We start from the raw sequence: 21189 nt of genomic DNA, 5'->3' as shown, positions 1-21189 counted from the left end.
AATGTGGGTTGCTAAACATTTATCAAAATCACATGACAAACGACAACTGCAATGTGTTGTGGAGGATCATATTCAAATCGATTTACATAAAATATCCGGACGCATGTGAATAGATAAAGATTATCCGATACTCTATATTCCAGTATTTCCCAATGGATTGAAATTTTATTAAAACTGTGTTATTAATTTAGTTATTACATAATATATATAATGTTATAAAAAATATTTGTTAATATTATTATTTGGCATTTCGGAAAGCTCGATAAATAAAAAACGAAAGATTTGAAACGTGAAAAGATTTTAGTTTAAAACACAAAAAGTTGTAATTCTATGAAAAATTGCTTGGTACATATAATTAATTGAGATTTAAACATTTCTAACAAGATCATATATTTTTAAATAATTCAAAAACAGTTCAACTAAGTGTAATATATGTATACGATAAAATTCATATTCTTAGCTGTGCGTACAATATATTCAACAATTATAAGTGTTAAGAGTAGTTTCTATATCTTAAACCATTTTGTGTTTCCACTATATTTTATTATCACAGTTTTTAAAAATATTTTTGTATATGTATAAAATTTTAAATCCAATATATTCATATTTATCATATAGTTTAATAATGTTCGTATTTTTCTTATGAGTCATATAATATCGTGATGGATGCGGAAGTTGGAAGTTGGGAGACGATATCGCACAACAGAACCAATGATGAATCACGTAGTAGAAGGGGAAGCTATAGAATATAGAGAAGAGAGAGCGCTTTACACTTTGACAGTAGTCTAGCCAGAAATCTGAAGTCTGAAAGGTAGTGGTTACTATTGGTCAGTGGCCAGTCTGAAATAACGGGTCATACCTACGTTGTGTGTATCAATTATTTTGCGTCAAATCCTCACAGCAATTAAATTAATAGGTAAGGCATTTAAAACTTGTTTCATCGTTTATATTATTAATATTGAATCGTAATTAGACCTAAATATAAATGTATATAACTTATACATTATTGTTATACTTTTCAGGAATTATATTTTACGACAATATTTGACTTTTCTTTCATTGATAGTTTTTTTTTTTTAATTTGTAATCTTATCCTTTTTTGGACAATTAAATATTTCATTTTAATCCGAGTATTATAAAATTATATTGGTTGCGGAAATCCATTTATATGCCTGTCGGAAAAAGATCATGCTTTGTTCGTCATATATTAAGAGTTAGAGAATTATTTCTTTTTGTTCTTTGTCATATGATTAATTTAAGAAGATTAATCAACTCATTTACTTGTGATATTGATATAAATGTATCGATAAAACACTTGATATGTATGCTCCTGTTACACAGAATTCCAATTAATGAATATCATATTATGTCTTTGTTCGTATGATGACAATGATAGATGTAATGTATAATTTTATGCGTAGTAGAAATTTTTGTATACAAGTAATGGTAGATATCGCGGAAATATATAGGTCAACAAAATATGTAATTACATATTTTTTTATAAAGAAGGATTTTAAGCGTAGGATTTTTATATGATTTAAAAATTTCCTTTCTTATTGTCATTACCTAAATTTTTATTAATAATTTTGTTACGTAAAATTGATTTATATTTTCACTCTGCACTATTATCCGTATAAATATTGCTTTTAATATTTACATATTTTTGATAACAGACAGTACAAAGACGTCATTTCATGAAATAAAATTAATGATTGATACAAATATGGCGCTATCTAGATTTTCAAATTTCGACTTTCGTTTTTATAAACAATATAATGATAGAAAACATTTGATACAAATTTATAAACGATCAGGAAATAAAATGTATAGAAGATAATATATTTTAATAAAAAAATTAATTTGTATATTTTTTTTCAGATATAATTGCAAAATCATGAAGCTGTTTTTGCTTTTAATTGTAGCAGTATTTGCTACGGCACAAGCTGTTTCTTTTTTTGAATTGGTTAATCAAGAATGGACAACATTTAAGGTAATTAAATATATTGCTTTTATGAAAAAGGTTAATAATGCAGTAATAATTTTGATATATCTTGTGTAACACATTAAAAATTTTGTCTTAAATTGAATCAGTTATATTGTTTAAATAAGAAATGTCCCCTTGTATATGAAATGTATCTGGTCTGCAGTTGACTTTTATCAGTATTTATGTGTAGATAAAGTATTTTTCTAGAAATAAATATGATCATTTGTTTATTTTTATAGCATAATATTTATATAATATTCTAAAATATTTTAGAGTATATAATATTTTAGACTATAATAACAATAACATAAATGATTATAAATCATGATAAAATAAAGAGATATACTTTTTATTGTATTATTAATTTTTAGATGGAACATAATAAGATATATAAAAATGATGTAGAGGAAAGATTCAGGATGAAGATATTTATGGACAATAAACATAAAATAGCTAAACATAATGGGAATTACGAAATGAAAAAGGTTTCATATAAATTAAAGATGAATAAATATGGTGACATGGTAAATATATTGCAAAATTTAAATAGCTTCATATTGCGTACGTATATCGAAAATTGTATAATTTGATTTTTAGCTTCATCATGAGTTTGTGAATACGTTAAATGGTTTCAATAAATCCATAAATACTCAGTTGAGATCTGAGAGATTACCTATAGGAGCTTCATTTGTTGAACCAGCGAATGTAGTGTTACCAAAGACAGTAGATTGGAGAGAACATGGTGCTGTAACTCCTGTCAAAGATCAGGGACATTGTGGGTCATGCTGGTCATTTTCTGCAGTAAGTTTTGTGACTAACAGTATACAATATATTTTAGATATTAATAATAATTCAAATAAAAAAATTAAATTATAAGATATATATTTAATGTTTTTAATAAATTTACTTAGTGAATTATTTATTAAAAAATTAGAATTAGGATTGTAATATATTGTATAAATTGTAATCAAGTTTTAATGAAATGAATCGATCAAAATCATTGTATAGACTGGTGCATTAGAAGGACAACATTTTCGACGAACAGGAATTTTAATTCCTTTAAGTGAGCAAAATTTAATTGATTGCTCTGGAAAATATGGCAATAATGGGTGCAATGGAGGACTGATGGATCAAGCTTTTCAATATATCAAAGATAATAAAGGTTTAGATACAGAAGTTACTTATCCGTATGAAGCTGAAAATGATAAATGCAGGTAAGTATTATAAGAAAAGATCTTTTCCTAGTTACTATGATTAATTATTTGATATTGTGTAGATATAATGCAGCAAATAGTGGTGCCCGTGATGTTGGCTATGTAGATATTCCTCAAGGTAGCGAGAAAAAACTTAAAGCAGCAGTTGCTACTATCGGCCCAGTCTCTGTTGCTATTGATGCTTCTCATCAGTCTTTCCAATTTTATTCTGAAGGTTTGTTTGTTCATTATATAATTTGATGCTGAACTATGAATTTGAACCAATTGTTAGTTTATAATAAAGTAAATGTTATGTCTAAATTATAGGAGTCTATTATGAACCAGAATGTTCTTCAGAAAACTTGGATCACGGAGTATTAGCAGTAGGATATGGAACTGATGAAAATGGTCAGGATTACTGGCTAGTAAAAAATAGTTGGGGTGAAACATGGGGTGATAATGGGTATATTAAAATGGCTAGGAATAAATTGAACCATTGTGGTATTGCTTCCACTGCTAGTTATCCTCTTGTTGGATCTCAAGGATAGTTTGTTAAGGATTTTATGAATAATTCTAAGATGCAAACAAAAAGTGAAAAAAAGAAAATTAATAATGATAAGTATTTGAACATATCTAAGTTTCTGTTTGTACATCAAAAAAGCAAATATATTTTTTTTATTAATTAAATAAAAAGAATGTTTATTAATATTACATTGTTTTAATATTACCTTTTAAAATTTTGATATATACATATACATATATATCTATGAAGTGTCTTGAACACTAAATTGATGTGTTGAATTTTTAAACGCAAGATGGATGCCATTGAATTAGTGTGTGCCGAGACTGTCAAGGCCTATGTATAAGCTGTTACCATCACCGGTCACAATGTGGAGTGCTACGGCATTAATATATGCATGTTGTAAAATATAGCCTTATGTAAAAATTGTACAATTTTTATCAACTAACGAATTATGAATGCATGAATCGATATTGTGCGAGTTTTAGTTGTGTTAGTATATTATATTGAAGCATATTTACAGTTTAAACATAACCTATCAGATTTCAAAATTGGTCGACGTTTATTCCATGTACATATTCGGTGATTTAAATAAATGAGTACGTTTAAAAGATTTGTATAGAAATATGTTGTTTAAATACAATATAAATATACTTTCTCTTAAACTGTTCACACGATATTTATAATTGTACGTGCGATTGTATGTTTACTTAAAGAACTGTTTTTGAAAATTATTTTATACTTGTATAAATAAAATATGTTAAAAATTTTATATTATTTATAAAGTTTATATCTAAAATACTTTATCTAATACTTTTTTCATTAGTTGTTATATAACATTTATTTATTCTAATTGCTATATGTTTCTAAAATGTATCAATCAATGTTAAAGCAAATATTTTTATTTTAATATAAATTCTTGAATATAATTGAAAAAATTAAGAAAAGATATATGTAAACAATTATCATTTCTTACAAGTAAAAGTTCAATTTTTTAAATATATACATTATTTTCTTTTTTGCAGCTACTTATACATAATGGGTGAATTAAATGTATGTTTTCAAATAGATACAGACAATCGTGAAAATTTTCCATCTGCAGCTGCTTTTCAGACATTTAAAAATCAAAGAGATAGTTTTTATGAGATATTTAGGATATGGGAAAAAAACCATTCGGTGCCTGGATGGATATTTCAAATAGCTTTAGGAAGTAAAATAAGAACTATGTTGACATTACACAATGATGCTACTAATTATTATCATTTTGCAAGATTATTTAAGTCACAACTTTTGATTTCATGTATACAAAATAGGCAACAGGTAAGCTAGATTAATAAAGTTATATGTTTAAATATTCTTTATTTTGCTTAGCTACTAGTTTTTTAGTTTGTCTTTATTATTTTCAGGCAGAGGTAGAAGATGATGAAAGTATAAGTGTTTTAAAGACATTGAAAAATGTAAATCCGAAAAAATTGGATCAGCTTCAAAAGAGATTAGTAACTCCACAGCCTTCCAAAAATCAAATTACGGAACCATCTTTCCCTGGGGTACAAGAATTTTTCAAAGACTTTATACTATTTGCTTTTAACCCAATCTTTTATGTTCATCTAGAAAATTGTTTAATCCACGAGATAATGGAGTTGAACGATACTCAGTTTAACAATAGTGAAATAGAAGATTCAGGTATTAATATATACATATAGCATTAATGTAAATTACGTATTTCCATTTATTATTAATATAATTATATTATCTTCTTTTGTAACAGAAACAATAGTTGATGAGCGAACACAACAAAATTTTATTACTTGTTTATCTAGCTTAAGGCTCCTTGCAAAAGTTTTAGGTTTTCTTATATCATTACCATATAGATCAGAATCAAACAATTTTAAAGAGTTGATAGCAACCCAAGTAGAAATTAGAAGCAAAGTAAGTAATAAACTTTCTGCTTTATATACTCTTTTATTATTAATAAACGAAATTGACCTTAAGATTTTTATTTAGGTTGTACCAGCAATAAATTTACATGTTTGTCTACATAATGCAATAGCATTAGGAAAATTATCATTAACTGTACCTTGGATTGCAAAATACTTGGCTATGATGGATACTGTGTCTCTTCGTTTACCATATTATAAGCAAATTTTGGAACTTTTATATTACATTTATAAAGCTGTAAATCATTTTGATTTTTCACCATCTGACAGTTTTATTTCTCAACAAACAGCAGTTCTTCTTAAATCTACTTTAAGTTGGTTATTTGAATTACCAAACGTTCCAAAAGATTTATATTCTATGTGGCAAAAGATATATAAAGTTAGAGAATTGCGAAGTTTGAAGCAACCTGATAAATATCATGAACAAAAATATATGCTATTAGGAGAGCCGACTGTGTCTGTTACATCAACTAAATGTAGTTTAGACAAATTGGACATAATTAATGAAAGAACGTTGCGCATATGTTGTCCATTGGTTGGATTAAATGTATCTGTATCAAATTCTAATACAAATCTAAATAATTACAACTCAAATAAACACATTACACCAGTTTCTAGTCAACTTCACAAATCTGCTAAGAGTGCAGATATAAAGCATTTAGAGGTAAGTTTATCAGTTAGACTTGTTTCACGAGAAAAATTTTAATATTTAAATTTCAATAGTTGCAATTGGAAGAGGCATTTTTTGGCGGACAACCAGCATCTACTCGAAAAACTGTTGATTTTGTATCAGAGCGAGTTGCATCAACTTGTGTGAAACATATATGTAATACTTTGTTAATGGCTTCTAGAGAAACAAATCTGAATATTTTTAGGGAGGTTCTGGAAAAAAAACAAATCGAAATTGAGAAATTCGGGGAACAACGTAACGTTACAGATTTTAAGGTAGATTTTCGAATTTTTTATATTCATCGTAATACTACGAATTACTATGATATTTAAATATACTTTTAAATTATCTAGCTAATTCATATATTATTCCATTTAGGCAATTGTGACAACTGATATGAATACATTGGCTACAAATATGTCTAAAGAACTGAAAGAGCAGTGCGAAATATCTATACCAGGAATTTGTGAATTACGGGTAACTAAATGTATAGAATCTCTTTTAGCGGAGGATTCGTTGACACCTGTGAAAGAAATGTGTGCTAAAATTGCTACGAGATTAGCTATGGAACGTATATATCAATGGATACAATCTCACATAGTGGGTGGCTCAGTATTTATAAAAGATATGGAAGTTGAATTAAATAGATTTTTAAGGAATAATGCACCACTTCATCCTATCGAAGAAAAGAAACATAATCCAAATGTTATGAGCCCAACAACTATCACTGATAACTTGAGAGTAATTATTTACACGCTTGATATTTCGTTTAATAGAGTAACATTAAAACTTATTAGTTGTTGTATTATAACTTTTATAGGAACTTATATGGGTTATACTTGATAATGGTGGTGATTCTTTAACAATAATGATTGTTTCGACTATATTAGATAATTTATATCAGACTTTAAATGAAAGAGCTGATTTAGTTGTGGGGCCAGAGAAAGTTTTATATTCTCTTAGTACAGATTTTGCGTTATTTTTAGGTAAGTAAATATTAAGTTATTGATAATATATGTAATTCATTATTAATTATTGCCATACTACGAAAAAAATCCTGGATTTTTATATTTGCAGTTGCTTATCGAAGTGATCTGTTTATTCCAAAAGTTCAAGAAAAATTTATAACAGTATGGGCAATGAATCGTTGTAAAACTTTGGAATCAGATTCGCCTATACATAGAATACTTAGTTCTAGAAACGTTATGCTCTTAGCTCAACCAGAAAAAGAAGAAGTTTGGACAGTGTTTGGAAAATTTATTAATAAATTAATAGAGAAAAATGTTTTAGATATTAACAGTTTTAGCGACCAATGTGTAGCTTTATTTAGGCAGAACTGGCCTGTGGTAAATATTTTATTTTTCTATTACTTATTAAAATAGATTGTGAGAATTATCATTTATATCAAGCTATTAGTTTCTGTATTTTTATTTATAGCCAATATTGAAGCATCTGTCAAAATGTTTAATGGAAGTTATAACAGATTTCAAAGCATCAGATGAAACAACAGAGAAAGTAAAATATCTACTTGGTTGGATAGCTGAAACGTATAACGAGATAGAGTTTTGCAGTTATTACAATTCCATAGACTGATGTTCTTTTAATCCTTTATACTTATAGCTTCTTCGTGGGCTAATATACTGTATAAATTCTACAATTCTTGTGCATATATGAATGTAAATTATTGTACATTAATTAATTAATTTAGTAGGTGAAAGAGATGTATATTTACAGTATACAGTAATTTCGGAAATTGTTATTACGATATGGTTGTAAATCGATATAACGAATTTCAGTTTATTTTAAAGTACATAAATTGCTGAACTTGCAAAACAATACTATAAATTTGAAATGTAGGATTTGATTGGTTTTTTATTTAGCAGCACTACTTACTGTTGATCGTTGTATCTGTACATATGCATTGTACATATACATATGCACGGATTTCAATTTTTACTTTTAAATGTAATGTTATATACTCGTTTCTATGTTTGACACCAACTGTTGCATTTTAATGGATAAATGCGTATTTTGTAGTTAACGACGAAATATTAACTTTTCGTATGTACGAAACGTAAAATAAAGAAAAATTTGTTTTTTATATTTTTATTTTTTGTTTATAATCCTTGCATTGCCACCTTCCATTCTCCACACTTTTGATAATTGATCTTACAATTAATCGCGTATCGAGCTATGAGTCCCTTTTTTTCCAAATACTTTTATTCCCCACTACTTCTTCGAGTGTATGCGCAACGTAGGATGCGCGAACGAGTTGAGCGCGAACAAATTTCGTTGCAGTTCGCCGCCGTTGCTCGAGGAGTTTGTACGTATCTTGTTGCTTCGTAATTTTTTATTAAATACTAGTATCGATGATCACGTTGCGTCAATCAGCAACGTGTTTTTTCGAGTGATCCTGTCATTTTTTATACGTTTGTTAATTATTCTGTAGAACAAAAAAAAAGATGTGCTTTCTTTATACAAATATTATTTGTATTTATTTATTTTCATTCATTTCAAATAACAGGTGATATATTGTAATGATTTAGTAATGCATTGTCATTTGTCGACTTACATTGTATTATTTTAGACGCGTTAATGTGTAAATAATTAAGAAGAGTAATCGATGTCACTGAGAAACGAAATCTTATATTTGTTAATATCTCTATTAGATAAATCGACCACTTTGACATATGAATGTCGCTCGGTAGCTAAACGAAACGAACGCGATATTTTGCAACAGAAGTCGCATCTTTTTTAATAATAGGTAAATATCTAGTGTTTCGCGGGATTTTTCTTCGTTGTACTAAGAATCTAAGATGTCGATAAGAAAAGAGAGAGAAAGGGAAGACGATAAAACGGTGATGTTGACAGGTGGTAGCATCGGAGTAGCTGCGTTCGCGTGTATATTTCGATCGCGTGTATTTACTCATTCGGTGGGTCGCTCGGTGGGTAAAGAAAGGCGATCCTGTGCATCCAGCTCTCGCAAGCGAAAAGAGATTGATCGACTGGTGTCTGAGCGCGAACACGTTCTCGAGGATGCTGCTGCACACGCGGCGCAACCGACGAGTGTCGAACAATGCGGCCTACTCCAGTAACTTTCTTTCCTCCAAGAGCACCCGTTAATTCGAAGGAACACGCGATCTGCATTCTTGTAGCACGTGTTTACTGACACGTGGCTCGCTCGAGAGGCTGTCAAACGATCCATGGAATCGCGCAACGTCTGCCCATACTTTTTCATCCAACCAACTATTTCTCCATCTCGTAAGGTAAGTTTCCTCTCCCAGTGTTTGTTCTTCAAATGTTTTGATCACGTGATTCTTAATACGTACCAATCAAAGTAACATCTAGCCTGTTCTATATAATACTAATTAAAGGAACACGTTCACTTGGGTGTAAAATTACCGGGAATTGCTCTCGAGAGTAATTTCTCACAAGCGGATACTGCGTCGAAAGCGACTATCTAATCGAATAGTTTATTATCCGATATTATTTACTATTACATTGGCGGAAATAACGAAGAGTAGATATTATAAAGATAAATTTTTGCGAATGCATTAAGTGTCAGAGAAAAGTGTGCATTGGTGATATTGCAGGTTTGTTTGTAAACTGTAACAAGCGTTCTTGTGAATCGAACTGGAAATCAAAACGATAAGGTCACTACATTTGAATATCGAGTCCGCTCGGAAACGGGATAGAAAAATACACGCGACACGGTTTTGCTATCGTTGCGGCTATTAGAGAGCAGCTTTTTCAAAGATCAAACGACTTTGTCTGTGAGCCTTTAACAGCACGCTTCTCCAAGAAATGGAGAATGGAATATGTTTACGTTCTTTTGAGAGCTCCACGCCATTCGAAAGAAATTCTTTCTCTTGTTTTTGGTTTTTCTATGACGAATTGTATTGTTTTCGTTAATGTTTAATCGATTTTAATGATAAAGATTGAAATCAGACGAAAATGTTGCCTTTTTGCCTGCTATATTTGATAAATTAGCTTGGTTGATTAGTAACGGTTACGCGTAGTTATAAATGCTCGCTATTACTGGCAACTTTTGTAAGGGAAGGCCGCAATTTGTGGCTGGTGGTGTCGAGCGCCATTTTGATTCGCCTCTTTACAGGAAATTACCAGGCCTGTTTCAATTTGCCCCTCCCGCGACACGTGAGGCTCCATCACAAATTCAATTTTCCTCAGCAGAAGCAGTTGAAAAGAATATTAGTCTGGTTCTACTTCGATGTAAAACAACTCGTATAACATTTTATTTCATTATTTTTACGCAAATATACGAGACTTATTGTAATTAAAGCCATGGTAATTCCTTAGATTCGTGATATAAAACGTTATATGATTAATATCTAATTTACGCGTGTACAGGTTATCAAGGGTCATAAATCTCAATCGGCGTTCCGCGTCCCCTCGCGCTTCCTATAGAAATCATAAATCAAAGCTTCTTACGCTGTTATTACGTATTGGGTTGGCAACTAAGTGATTGCGTATTTTAAATAAGAAGGAAAATTCAAAATTTTCGCTTAGAACTATAACTTTATTCAATTAGGTATTGTCCGTTTTTGTCGATGACCTTTTGCCATCTTCAGGCAGTGTCATAATTCCATGTTCATGAAACTTCTGATTTTTGCCAGCAAAAAACTGAATTAAATGTGATGTCACATCATCAGCGTCATTAAAAATTTTACCATTTAAGGAGTTCTGCATGGAACTCCTTAAATGGTAATCTGAAGACGCAAGGTCAGGGCTATATGGTGGTTGTGACAACACAAACCAACCTCGTTCCAATAATTTGTGGTCAGTGACCAAAGATCTGTGGGGCTTTGTATTATCGTGATGGAAAACAACACCCTTACGATTTGCCAATTTTGGCCGCTTTTCTTGACCTGCATCGCTCAGTTTGGCGAGTCGTTGAACGTACACGTTTGGATTAATCGTTTGGTTTCTTGGTAAAAGTTCAAAGTACAGAATTCCTTTATAATCCCATCAAACTGACAGTATAATCGTTTTTTGGTGAATCTCAGCTTTTGGTGTCGTCTGGGCTGGTTCATCTTGCATCACCCACGATCTTTTCCGATTAACGTTGTTATAAACTATCCACTTTTGGTCGCCAGCAATCAGTCGTTTCAGAAATGGATCAATTTCGTTGCGTTTTAGAAGCGAACCGCAGATGCTAATGCGTTGCGTCAAATGAATTTCCTTAAGCTGATGAGGGAGCCATAAACCCAGTTTCTTGACATAGCCGAGCTGTTTTAATTTTTTTTAATGCATGTATGCTATACATTGAGCTTCACTGCAATCTCACGCGTTGCGCTATGACGATCTGAATCGATAATGACCTTGATATGGGTCTCGTCAACTTCAACTGGGCGGCCAAATCGTTGAGCATTTTTCAGTGAAATATCACCAGAACGAAATTTGGCAAACCAATTTTGACACTGCTTTTCTTTCAAGGCTTCATTCCCATACACTGCACATAACTTGTTGTATGCCTGCGATGCGTTCTTGCCTTTTCGGAAATAATACAATAAAATATGTCTGAAATCCGCGTCTTGTTCTTCCATTTTTAATGGTGGAAGCCCAAACAATAAGAAAACAATATAGGTTAGATGCTTTGAACACGTTGACAAAACAAAAGAATGTGCTAAGGCCACCTATTGACAAAATTCGCAATCACTTAGTTGACAACCCAATAGATGACACGTAGATTACCTCAAAGATTCAGAATTTAAGTAATCGAATAAACACTTTTGTTATATTCCAAACAAGAAGTGTATGTTCAAACGCATAAAAATTATATCGTTGCCCTTTGTATAGTATGGCAACATTTCAGTGTTCTTAAACTTGTATGTACAATACTGTGTGTAAGTATTTGGACATTTGGTGTAATCCAGTTGAAACATTGATATTTTTACTGTATTTCCAACATTATGATAGAAGAATGTTTCTTAGCTGTTAATTCTTTACTTCTTGGAATAGATGGGCTGAATTTTATTAAAATTTTTATAATGTGTTTGGAAGCAGATATTCTAACCATTTAAAAATCTTAACGTCCAACAAATACACTTGAAATCACTAATTAATATCAGCTATTGTTTTGTCGATATCCACTAACTGTATATATTTGTCCGAGACAAGATCAAAGGCGAAAATTAGATTAAAGAACTTTCTCCGAGGCGTATTTTATACATCTGCAATAACGTGTAAGTGTCCAAATGTTTATGCATGGTTGTCTACCTTGATATATTGCACTGTATCTTTAACACGTTGAATACCACACCATTTTACAAGGTTTGGCCGTGGCGCCACGATGAATTTCTTTATTATGCGATACATATAATGTTGAAATATTACCCACAAGAAACATGTTATGGAGTATAATCATCATTAATGAATTTATCTCACTGAGGTCACCGGTGACCCCCAGGGCGCTCTAGTGCAATTTCGCTCGATTTACTTATTTTTTGCGATTATTAATTATCTCATATTGTTTCTTCGCGTTGCTAAATAATTGTTCTATGTTGTTACGTCCCGGGGCCTAACATAAACCATAATCCATCTCTCGGTCATACTTATTCGGACCCGCAATAATCCTAAAGAACCGTTACAAGATTTAGCATTTTTTACTTTACTGTCAAGGCCCTTAATTGTCATCAAACATCTTTCAAGTCGAAACGTTCCTTAGGGTTATTGTTCGTTAAGGTGAAACACGGAAAAAGTGTGTTTTTCCCATGTTCGACAGCCACTGGTGGGGGGGCGCATGATAGCTGTATATTTCATGTATAAATAAAACTATTTTTATATGTTTTATACTGCACTAATTTCGTCACACCATTATAGTAACAATGGTAATAATAACAAATTTATAACTATTGACATTTGTCAAATTATTTATTTCTATTAATTTTGATGCGCCGGTCATCGGTGACCACCGCGGCGCCACGACCAAGTTAAGTGTCGGTCACCGGTGACCACCACGGTGCCACGACCAAGTTGAATGTCGGTCACCGATGACCACCACGGCGCCACGACCAAGTTGAGTGTCGGTCACCGGTGACCTCCATGGCACCACGACCAAGTTAAGTGCCGGTCACCGGTGACCACCACGTCGCCACGACCAATTTGAGTGCCGGTCACCGGTGATCACCACGGCGCCACGGCCAAGTTAAGTGCCGTGGGGGTCACCGGTGACCCCCATTCAACGTGTTAAGAAAGGGTTGGAATAACTAGTTACTTGTATCTTAAGCTACTCTGAAGAAAGTGAAAAATAGAATCAATAAATATATAGTGTTCTTAAATAGATGCGAGAGTAACGAAGAAATGGAGACACTTTACACGGGAGCAATACACGGGTTTCCCCAATCGAATGGTGGACTGCCTAATGGAATATCTACGGGAATTGCCAGCTCGTTCGATCAAGACGGCGTGTTGAGTCTCATCGTCGTTCTAGGCGGAAGCCTGTCTCTGGTTGCTCTGGTCTTCGCCTTCATTACCTATAGGTAAGTCGATTGATATTGTTATTGTCAATAAATAGTTAGCAACATAACAGATTTTTCAAAAAGAGTCAAATGATCAATTATCATTGTTATCGATTGGTATCAATGGATACTGTACATTGTTCATATCTTAACACTTAGCCAACCGAATAGGGAGATCTACCCTCTGAGAAGAACGTCGCTGCGTGACCGCACTGAGAGATCTCCCTTTTTGACTTTAGCAACGCGTTTTCTTCTTTTTTTGTTGTTGTTGTTATCAGTTATTGTTCACCTGGAATTGTTCCCAAATAATTGCACCATCTTTTCTGCTTCTATAAAGCACAGTATATAATAAAATACAGCAATTTAGTGGTGTTAAAATTAATTAAAAAGCTACACTATCAGTTATGACTAAATAAAGTTGTAATCGAACGATACCACACAGTAAAAAAACATTAAAATGCATTATGAATTTTTAATTTCACGTTCAAGTTTTTAATGTTTTCAATTTTACCTATATTTTTGTATAATTTTAATATATACTTCTAATTTGATGTTTTGTATAAACAATATGTGAAATCGTTAAATAAGATCATTATCGCAAATATAATTAACCACTTAAATAATTCTTACACTTGTTTATTTTTTAAGTAGCGAAGATTAGTCCTCGATACTTGGAAAAATGCGCAGTTGGCTAAGTGTTAAAGGAAGATCTCGACAAATCCAAGTTATTATTTTCTTATACTAAGAAATTACACTATAATATAAGATAATTAATAATATAAGATATATTACAATATAATATAAATAATATAAGAGAATATAATATATATAATATAGGAAGTTATACTAAATTATTATTTTCCAATCGGATTAACATGCTTGAAGCGTATTTGACTTTGTGAACAGTTAACAATAAGATTAGGGAAGCTGATATAAACTTTATAATCAGGTATCCGCTATCGGAAATTGGATGGAAATGAAAAGGCGCGGTTTCTTTCTTCCTTTCTTTCTTTCTTTTTCGATGTTGGTTATCGATATCCTGAAACCCGATGACATAAAATAAAAATTTGAGAAAATGTTGATCATGTTGAAGTATCGTAGTCGATTTGATTTTAATATATCGACGTTTGCACTATAACAGCGCGCGAAAAATAAGACCAGATTACTATTTATTAGAAAGTAGTTTTCTGTTGCAAGCGAACACGCTTATTATTCAAGAATCGTACTGTGTTGTTAAATTGCACGGGATGCTTTAACAATTTAAATGCAATGCTGTTTCCGCGCCACTGAAATTCCAATTATCAGAGAGATAAAATTTAACAAACGAAAAGAATCGAAGTTCTTTTTGAAAATCTTTCCACGTTATTTATTCCCTCTAATTTATCACTCGTTTAGCCATTACGTATAAAGTAGTCTAGTATCATGAATAGCCTAAGAGATATCGCGTGAACCATAAACAATGTCGCGAGAAAGTCGAAGTGCCATCTATGTATCGTCGGTCGAATAGTTACGCGGAAAAAAGACCTACGTAACTCTGGCCACAAACGGTTGCGTGGTGGGCCTATGAGAAAAAACAAAGAGATGCTAAGGGAGAAAGACGAATTAACAGTCAGTGCGAGTTGAGAAATCGGAGAGTGTGCATTGTGTTGTCGAGAGAGTGTTGCTAATGTTGTCGAGAGAGTGTTGCTAATGTTGTCGAGAGAGTGCGGTTTGCGTGAGAGAGAGCGTTAGAACCGTGATGATTTAGTTGCCTTAGTTATAGCATCTTATTGTATTTAGTTCACGTTAAATAACCATCGTTTTGCTGTTTAACCAACACCTGTTTAATCCATGTTTAAATAAAATAATAATAAGATCCTACAGTAGTGAACGAAGAAATAGACAAAGTTATTTAGTGATCGTGAAACGAAGAAGGAGCGTGTCCAGTCGGTTTGAAATCCAATTACAGATAGTTACGGTAATATAAAACCGCCTTTGTTCTATTTCATTCCCTATTTCAATCTACTTTCCATTGTGTTTCGATAGTCCGATAAATTTGAAAACCCTTTAGAAATAACATCAATCGCCTTTATTTCTAAAAATCGTTTGCTCCTGTCGAATGTATCAAAAACATCGGTTTTGTTTCAACTTTGTTAGTTTCCATATTTCCCTCCCTCGATATCACGTATTTACTTCGATCCAGCGAATTTATCTCACAGCGGTTAAAACCATCGGCATCGATTCCTCAGGCTATGTATTTCGAAATTTTTCGGCGTTGTATTTCGAATTTTGTCTTGTCTGTTATTGTTTGTATTAAAATCTTGTCGATGCTGGAACGAAGAATTCCGCTTAAAACTATTTCAAATATATGTCATCAATTTCATTTCAAGTTTGATTGCGCGTTTAAAATAAAACGATCATTGCGATGTATTGAAAATATTGGGTTGGCAACTAAGTGATTGCGGATTTTGTCATTACAACCTAATGATCAAATCCGCACTCACTTAGTTGCCAATTGAATAGGTTAAGTTACAAACGAGTGCACGTTTAACGAAAACGTTACACGAAGTACACAATTTATGTGCGATCGATAATGAACCTGATCAAAAGTACTTTTTCTTTCTGTATTTCCCTTTTGCAAATCGTTTTTACAAAATTGTTCTGTTATATGAGAGATTTCATCCATTTGTATACAAGTATCTGTTATTAGTATAGAGTATCATAAGTATGTTTGTAAAACAAAGAAACAAAATTCACGATTCTGGATAGACAATTTAACCGTCCTTATGCATATTAATACATTGCGTACGTCATAAAATATTTCATTTTTAGCAAGCCAAACGTTGTGGCTGGGGGTCACGAGATATCTCGTTTTCGTGTTTTTTCGACTGAATCGATGCCTTAAGTAACCAGAGACAAATGTTTTTGTTACGTTACCAAGGTAATGAAGCCTTGCGCATTCTTCTGACAAATGATTAGCGAAACAACTGAATGTTGACATTCGAAGCATGTAAAAACAATGAGTCACTGTAGCCAGTACATCGATAGACCTGTGCCGATCGTCTACCGTACCTTATAATGTGTTTTATTGCTGTACATTTCGTTATTTCAAAGTTCGTTTTTTAATTTGTAAGGAAACAGCTTTTTAAAAATCATTTTCATTTTCAATCTGTTACTGACAATTTATAACAAAAATTATTTCATGAAATAGGCTGTAATTCTATAAAAGTAGCAAAATGACACACAGATGTAAAGAAAATGAAAGTCAAAGTGAATTGTTTGATGATTTATCTGATGCAGCGAGCAACACTTGCGACGAAAATAAATTCAGTGATTTAAGTGATGCGATTAGACATAGAAGAAGACTAAATAAAAAATATAATACCAAATGCAAATTAAAAATGTGCATATATGCACCCCATTGCTTGCCACGCATGCGTTCAAAAATGTGCAGGCCCTGAGAGGGCGTTGAGCGCGCAGAGCGCTGTACGCAATGTGTTAAAAAAGGGAATTATCTGGAAGAATACAGAAGTTCGTTCTTGTGAGTAGCGGTTTTTTCGCTGTTCGTGTTAAGAGACATTTAAGAGGTGGTTCTAAGATTTTCGATAGAAACTTGAAGTAAATTACATAGAATATATTAGTTTGGTAACTAAGTGATTGCGGATTTTGTCATTAGGTGGTAATTGCCAGTAATAATTAGTTGCCAGTCCAATACTATAAGCGAAAACAAGTGAGTTTTTACTCGCGAAGAAAGTAGAGTGAAAGAAATTTTAGCTAAATCGACAGCTAGAGCGATAGATCTTCACGAAAGTTGCGAAATATTTCATCTTCGTTGAGTATTGCATGATAACGCAATTGAGTTGTAATTAATTGCAAGGGAACGAGAGTTGGTTAGATATCGGAGAAATTCGCGGCAAACCGCAATGTCACTTCGACGCTTAATCATCTGACGGTATCGAGATCGATTCAGACATTTTCTTCGAAGTATCAATCGCAATTAGTAGCAAAGCGTTTCGAGCGTAAACTTTAACAAGAACGTGCATACAATGCAAAGGTCGTACAATGAGAAAAAAGAATCAACGAAAGCAAACCCATTGATGTGTTAAACGTGGAAAACGAGGCACTGCACTCTGGCGAAGCAATTGCGAGTCAATAAGTTGCGTTGGGTATGTTGTTGCCTGTCATTGTATTACATATGTGTAGAACTGCAACAAACTGCAGCAGCTCGATTGTTTTCGAACAATCGCAACACACTCGATAATTGTTCCGCCTGATTTTTTATTTCATCGTAAATTGCATGGAAGAATTAACCGTTTGCACTGGACAGCCTTTTCGGTTGCGTGTAGTAGCAACTCGAGGTGATTTTGCGCGTATGTAACGAGTGTCTTGTGGGTAATATAAAATGATTTTATACAAAAAATTAACTTCAAAAAACAATATATTTTAATAATCTATATATATTTGCATCTTTGAACATATCACTTTTTAATATTTTTTCTGTATTTTTTTTTTACAATAATTTATAAAAGATTTGTATAAGTTGTTTCGTGTCTTTCTCCTGCTTTGTTTCGGTAGGAACACACCTTACAATACTTTGGTCTTCCTGTTAAAATTAGATGCAGCTTTCCATTTAACCGAATTTCATCACAATTAGCAGTTGTTGTGGAAGCTCGATCTTGCGGTTGTGTAATATCTCCTCTCAACTGGTCTACTAAAGTTTTTATAAATCGCAGTTGGTTAAGTGGCCTTTCGTTCTTTTGCTTTTTTACAAAATATATGAATTAATTAAACAAATTTCCAAATCATTTTTTTACGGCTTCTAAATTTACGAGACTATAATACTTGTGCCACGATCGTCGAATCTGAACAAATGTAGGAGACGTTGCCAGAACCATAGTTTCGGAAGAATTTGAGTATGAATATTTCATCGATTAAAGAGATCGCTAGTATAGGATTTTTTTATTTATTTAGAAATATTAGAAATTAGGGTTCCCAATGATTTCTATTCTATATGATCAGTTTATTGATCGATACATCTATTTACAACTGATTAAACAGGAAACGGTAATTATTTAACGTGAACTAAGTACAGCAAGTGTTATAACTAAGACAACTAAATAGTTAATTCACAACTCACAACTAATAGTTTACAACCCGTAATAACTCGGCAACTCGACTCTCCACTCCTCATAACTCGACTCTCAACTCACGACTACTCAGCTCGACTCCTCTCATTCGACTCCCCACTCACGACTATTCCTCTCCAATCTCGCAACTTGACTCCTCACCACTCGACTCTCCACTTACCACTCTCACAACTCGACTCCCCACTCACGACTATTCCACTCGATTCTCCACTCACAACTTGACTCCTCACCACTCGACTCTCCACTCACCACTCTCACAACTCGACTCTCCACCACTCGACTCCCCACTTACGACTATTTCACTCGACTCTCCACTCGCAATTTAACTCCTCACAACTCGACTCTCCATACTCGACTCCCCACCACTTGACTCCCCACTCACGACTTAACTCCTTACAACTCGCCTCTCTAGATAACAACTACCAGATAACTCCCAGACCCTCTCTCGCAATATTGTTTATGGTTCACCCGATATTTTTTATGCCACTTGTTCACAATACTACAATAGGTACGATTTTACGAAGAGAAAATGACATACTTTCGTAGAAGTTGCAATTTTCATGCGAGAATTCCAATTAGAAGGCTGCTGCAATTTTTTAAATAGGATCATTTAACATAACAATTTTCAAATTTACAAACACGAATGTAGGCAAAAAATCGCACATGTAAATTTGAGTTGAGGGAGTACAAGCACAGGACTGCTGTAGTTTCCCTATCATGTACTGCGAGATAGGATTACCGACTTCAATGTAAAGAAAATGCAGACAAGCGTGAGTAATGAGTACACGTACTCAGTACTCCCTTCGTGTCTAAGGTAATCTATCATGAATAATATAATCGACTAATGGCACCATGAAGCGCGCTACGTAAATTTGGGGAAGCCGGAGAAACTTCTTATCGTTGGGAAAGTGTCGAGGTAACTTGCAAACTAGGAACGATCGCTTTTCCAACCGATATCTTGTAAATTTTTCCAGTTAATTAACGTACGTGATGTCTCTTAATATGTGATATATAATATATATAATATTTAATAAAAATAATGTATATAATAATGTAATAAGTAAGTAATACAAGCATGGATGAAAAATGTGAAAATAAAAATAAAAATCGTTCGTAAGAGACGAGTATGTGTAATAGTAGTCTAAAACATGTGTATTTAAATAGATCAATTCGATGAATAGACGATTGGCAATATCTAGTCGAAAGTCTTGTTGCGTGTAATTTATGATAGATGATGGCTTCTAGCTTTGTCGTATTGCGACGTTAATTCACAGCCGATGCCATTCGATTCCTATTATTCACGCTTCCCCTTCCGTATAATCGCGATTGAACGTCAGACTATGTTGATAATCCGGCAAATTTCCAAACGAGCGGCCATATAATTCATACTGGGACATTGTTCCGCGCAGCTACCTCCAATCCCCTCGATTGTTCGTTTAGTTGCCACGTTCAATGCGAAAGAACGTCCATTTTCGTTTACGTCTCCATTTATTTGATCGAGCCGAGCCAAGAGTCTCGTTCAAATTGCTTATCCGGGTTCTTCGTCAGTCTTGTTACCTCCGTGACGATCGTATTGTCTTGGCAACTAAGTGATTACGGATTTTGTTATTGCCACCTATTGACAGAATCCGCAATCACTTAGTTGCTAAGCCAATACTTTCCTAATAATTGGTGCCACGTGATTTCTTGGAAATATGTAGAATAGCAGCACACTGGGAGAACCAGCAAGGGAGTTCGACTAGATTTTTATAAAAAACGTGGAGCGAGTTTGGATTATCTTTGCATTACATTTCAATTAGTGTGAACACAATGCATATGAGCTGTGTCGTATATGGGTCGTGTTAGCTGGGTTATTTCAAAATTCAAAGAAAAAGCGTTCCGGTGTGTTACTTGAAATACCCGTGGGAACAAAAAGAGCTCGGGTTAAGTGTACTTTATCACGCTGCATACGTCATAAAAATCTGGAACGCAGTCGCAGAGTGCAGCGGAGTGAAAAGAAATGTCGGTTAGGTTCTTCATCCTCGGAATCAACAGCCTTGGTTTCCTTCATTCTCTACAGCCATTCTATTCTTTAATTCGTTCGATCATTCTTTCATTTGGGTTTTAACTATTCGCGCAGTTGCTTTCCCACCATGTATATGTATAATCCTGCATTCGTATGTGTATGCACATACATACCTCTATAATAGTATAATAATTAGTTTCATCTTTTTCAGCAGAATCTTAATATCGCGAGAATGGGGTTACATTAAACAAAAAATTACGTTAAACAGTATTGGCG

General features: G+C 33.0%; 4 protein-coding genes across 9 annotated transcripts in view; 3 read left to right on the top strand and 1 right to left on the bottom strand.

Annotated features, from left to right (window-relative positions):
- Positions 1-761: 761 nt before the first annotated feature.
- LOC122577295 (cathepsin L) lies at positions 762-3885 on the top strand. Its single transcript, XM_043748551.1, has 7 exons — positions 762-916; positions 1879-1990; positions 2356-2508; positions 2582-2785; positions 2993-3198; positions 3261-3412; positions 3505-3885. The coding sequence occupies exons 2-7, from the start codon at positions 1895-1897 to the stop codon at positions 3723-3725; spliced, it is 1032 nt and encodes a 343-aa protein (XP_043604486.1). The 5' UTR covers positions 762-916; positions 1879-1894; the 3' UTR covers positions 3726-3885.
- Positions 3886-3987: 102 nt separating this feature from the next.
- Positions 3988-8405, top strand: LOC122577286 (codanin-1). 4 transcript variants are annotated; one of them, XM_043748525.1, is made up of 10 exons: positions 3988-4296; positions 4723-5017; positions 5104-5380; positions 5466-5626; positions 5702-6298; positions 6358-6579; positions 6683-7045; positions 7125-7290; positions 7382-7650; positions 7721-7862. In XM_043748525.1, the coding sequence occupies exons 2-10, from the start codon at positions 4736-4738 to the stop codon at positions 7739-7741; spliced, it is 2358 nt and encodes a 785-aa protein (XP_043604460.1). In that variant the 5' UTR covers positions 3988-4296; positions 4723-4735; the 3' UTR covers positions 7742-7862. The 4 variants fall into 4 exon arrangements, with proteins under 4 accessions (XP_043604460.1, XP_043604459.1, XP_043604457.1 ...); XM_043748524.1 differs by having other exon boundaries at positions 3991-4189; positions 7742-8405; XM_043748522.1 differs by having other exon boundaries at positions 3991-4296; positions 7742-8405.
- A 203-nt stretch (positions 8406-8608) lies between these two features.
- LOC122577323 (cadherin EGF LAG seven-pass G-type receptor 1-like) overlaps positions 8609-21189 on the top strand; it is a 71860-nt gene continuing 59279 nt past the window's right edge. Inside the window, exons 1-3 of one of the 3 annotated variants that reach the window (XM_043748594.1) lie at positions 8609-8627; positions 9176-9570; positions 13606-13803. In XM_043748594.1, coding sequence (XP_043604529.1) covers positions 13625-13803 — 179 coding nt within the window. In that variant the 5' untranslated portion in view covers positions 8609-8627; positions 9176-9570; positions 13606-13624. Of the gene's footprint in view, positions 8628-8885; positions 9069-9175; positions 9571-13592; positions 13804-21189 lie in introns of those variants that run through there. The other 2 variants (XM_043748595.1, XM_043748592.1) reach the window with 2 other exon arrangements.
- LOC122577352 (histone-lysine N-methyltransferase SETMAR-like) lies at positions 10850-11868 on the bottom strand. Its single transcript, XM_043748647.1, has 3 exons — positions 11644-11868; positions 11301-11551; positions 10850-11249 (listed from the first exon to the last, which is right to left on the bottom strand). The coding sequence occupies exons 1-3, from the start codon at positions 11866-11868 to the stop codon at positions 10850-10852; spliced, it is 876 nt and encodes a 291-aa protein (XP_043604582.1).

The sequence above is a fragment of the Bombus pyrosoma genome, linkage group LG18, assembly GCF_014825855.1.
Source record: "Bombus pyrosoma isolate SC7728 linkage group LG18, ASM1482585v1, whole genome shotgun sequence".
NCBI lineage: Eukaryota > Metazoa > Arthropoda > Insecta > Hymenoptera > Apidae > Bombus > Bombus pyrosoma.
The sequence above is the reverse complement of the archived record's forward strand: the minus strand, read 5'-3'. Positions and strand labels throughout refer to the sequence as shown.

Coding starts and splice junctions, on each gene's coding strand:
- LOC122577295 (XM_043748551.1), top strand. CDS start 1,895: ATGAAGCTGTTTTTGCTTTTAATTGTAGCAGTATTTGCTACGGCACAA. Junction 2,786..2,992: donor CATGCTGGTCATTTTCTGCA/GTAAGTTTTGTG, acceptor ATCATTGTATAG/ACTGGTGCATTAGAAGGACA. Junction 3,199..3,260: donor GCTGAAAATGATAAATGCAG/GTAAGTATTATA, acceptor GATATTGTGTAG/ATATAATGCAGCAAATAGTG.
- LOC122577286 (XM_043748524.1), top strand. CDS start 4,736: ATGGGTGAATTAAATGTATGTTTTCAAATAGATACAGACAATCGTGAA. Junction 6,580..6,682: donor GTAACGTTACAGATTTTAAG/GTAGATTTTCGA, acceptor TATTCCATTTAG/GCAATTGTGACAACTGATAT. Junction 7,046..7,124: donor CTATCACTGATAACTTGAGA/GTAATTATTTAC, acceptor TAACTTTTATAG/GAACTTATATGGGTTATACT.
- LOC122577352 (XM_043748647.1), bottom strand. CDS start 11,868: ATGGAAGAACAAGACGCGGATTTCAGACATATTTTATTGTATTATTTC. Junction 11,552..11,643: donor TTGACGAGACCCATATCAAG/GTCATTATCGAT, acceptor AAATTAAAACAG/CTCGGCTATGTCAAGAAACT. Junction 11,250..11,300: donor CACCAAAAAACGATTATACT/GTCAGTTTGATG, acceptor ACTTTTACCAAG/AAACCAAACGATTAATCCAA.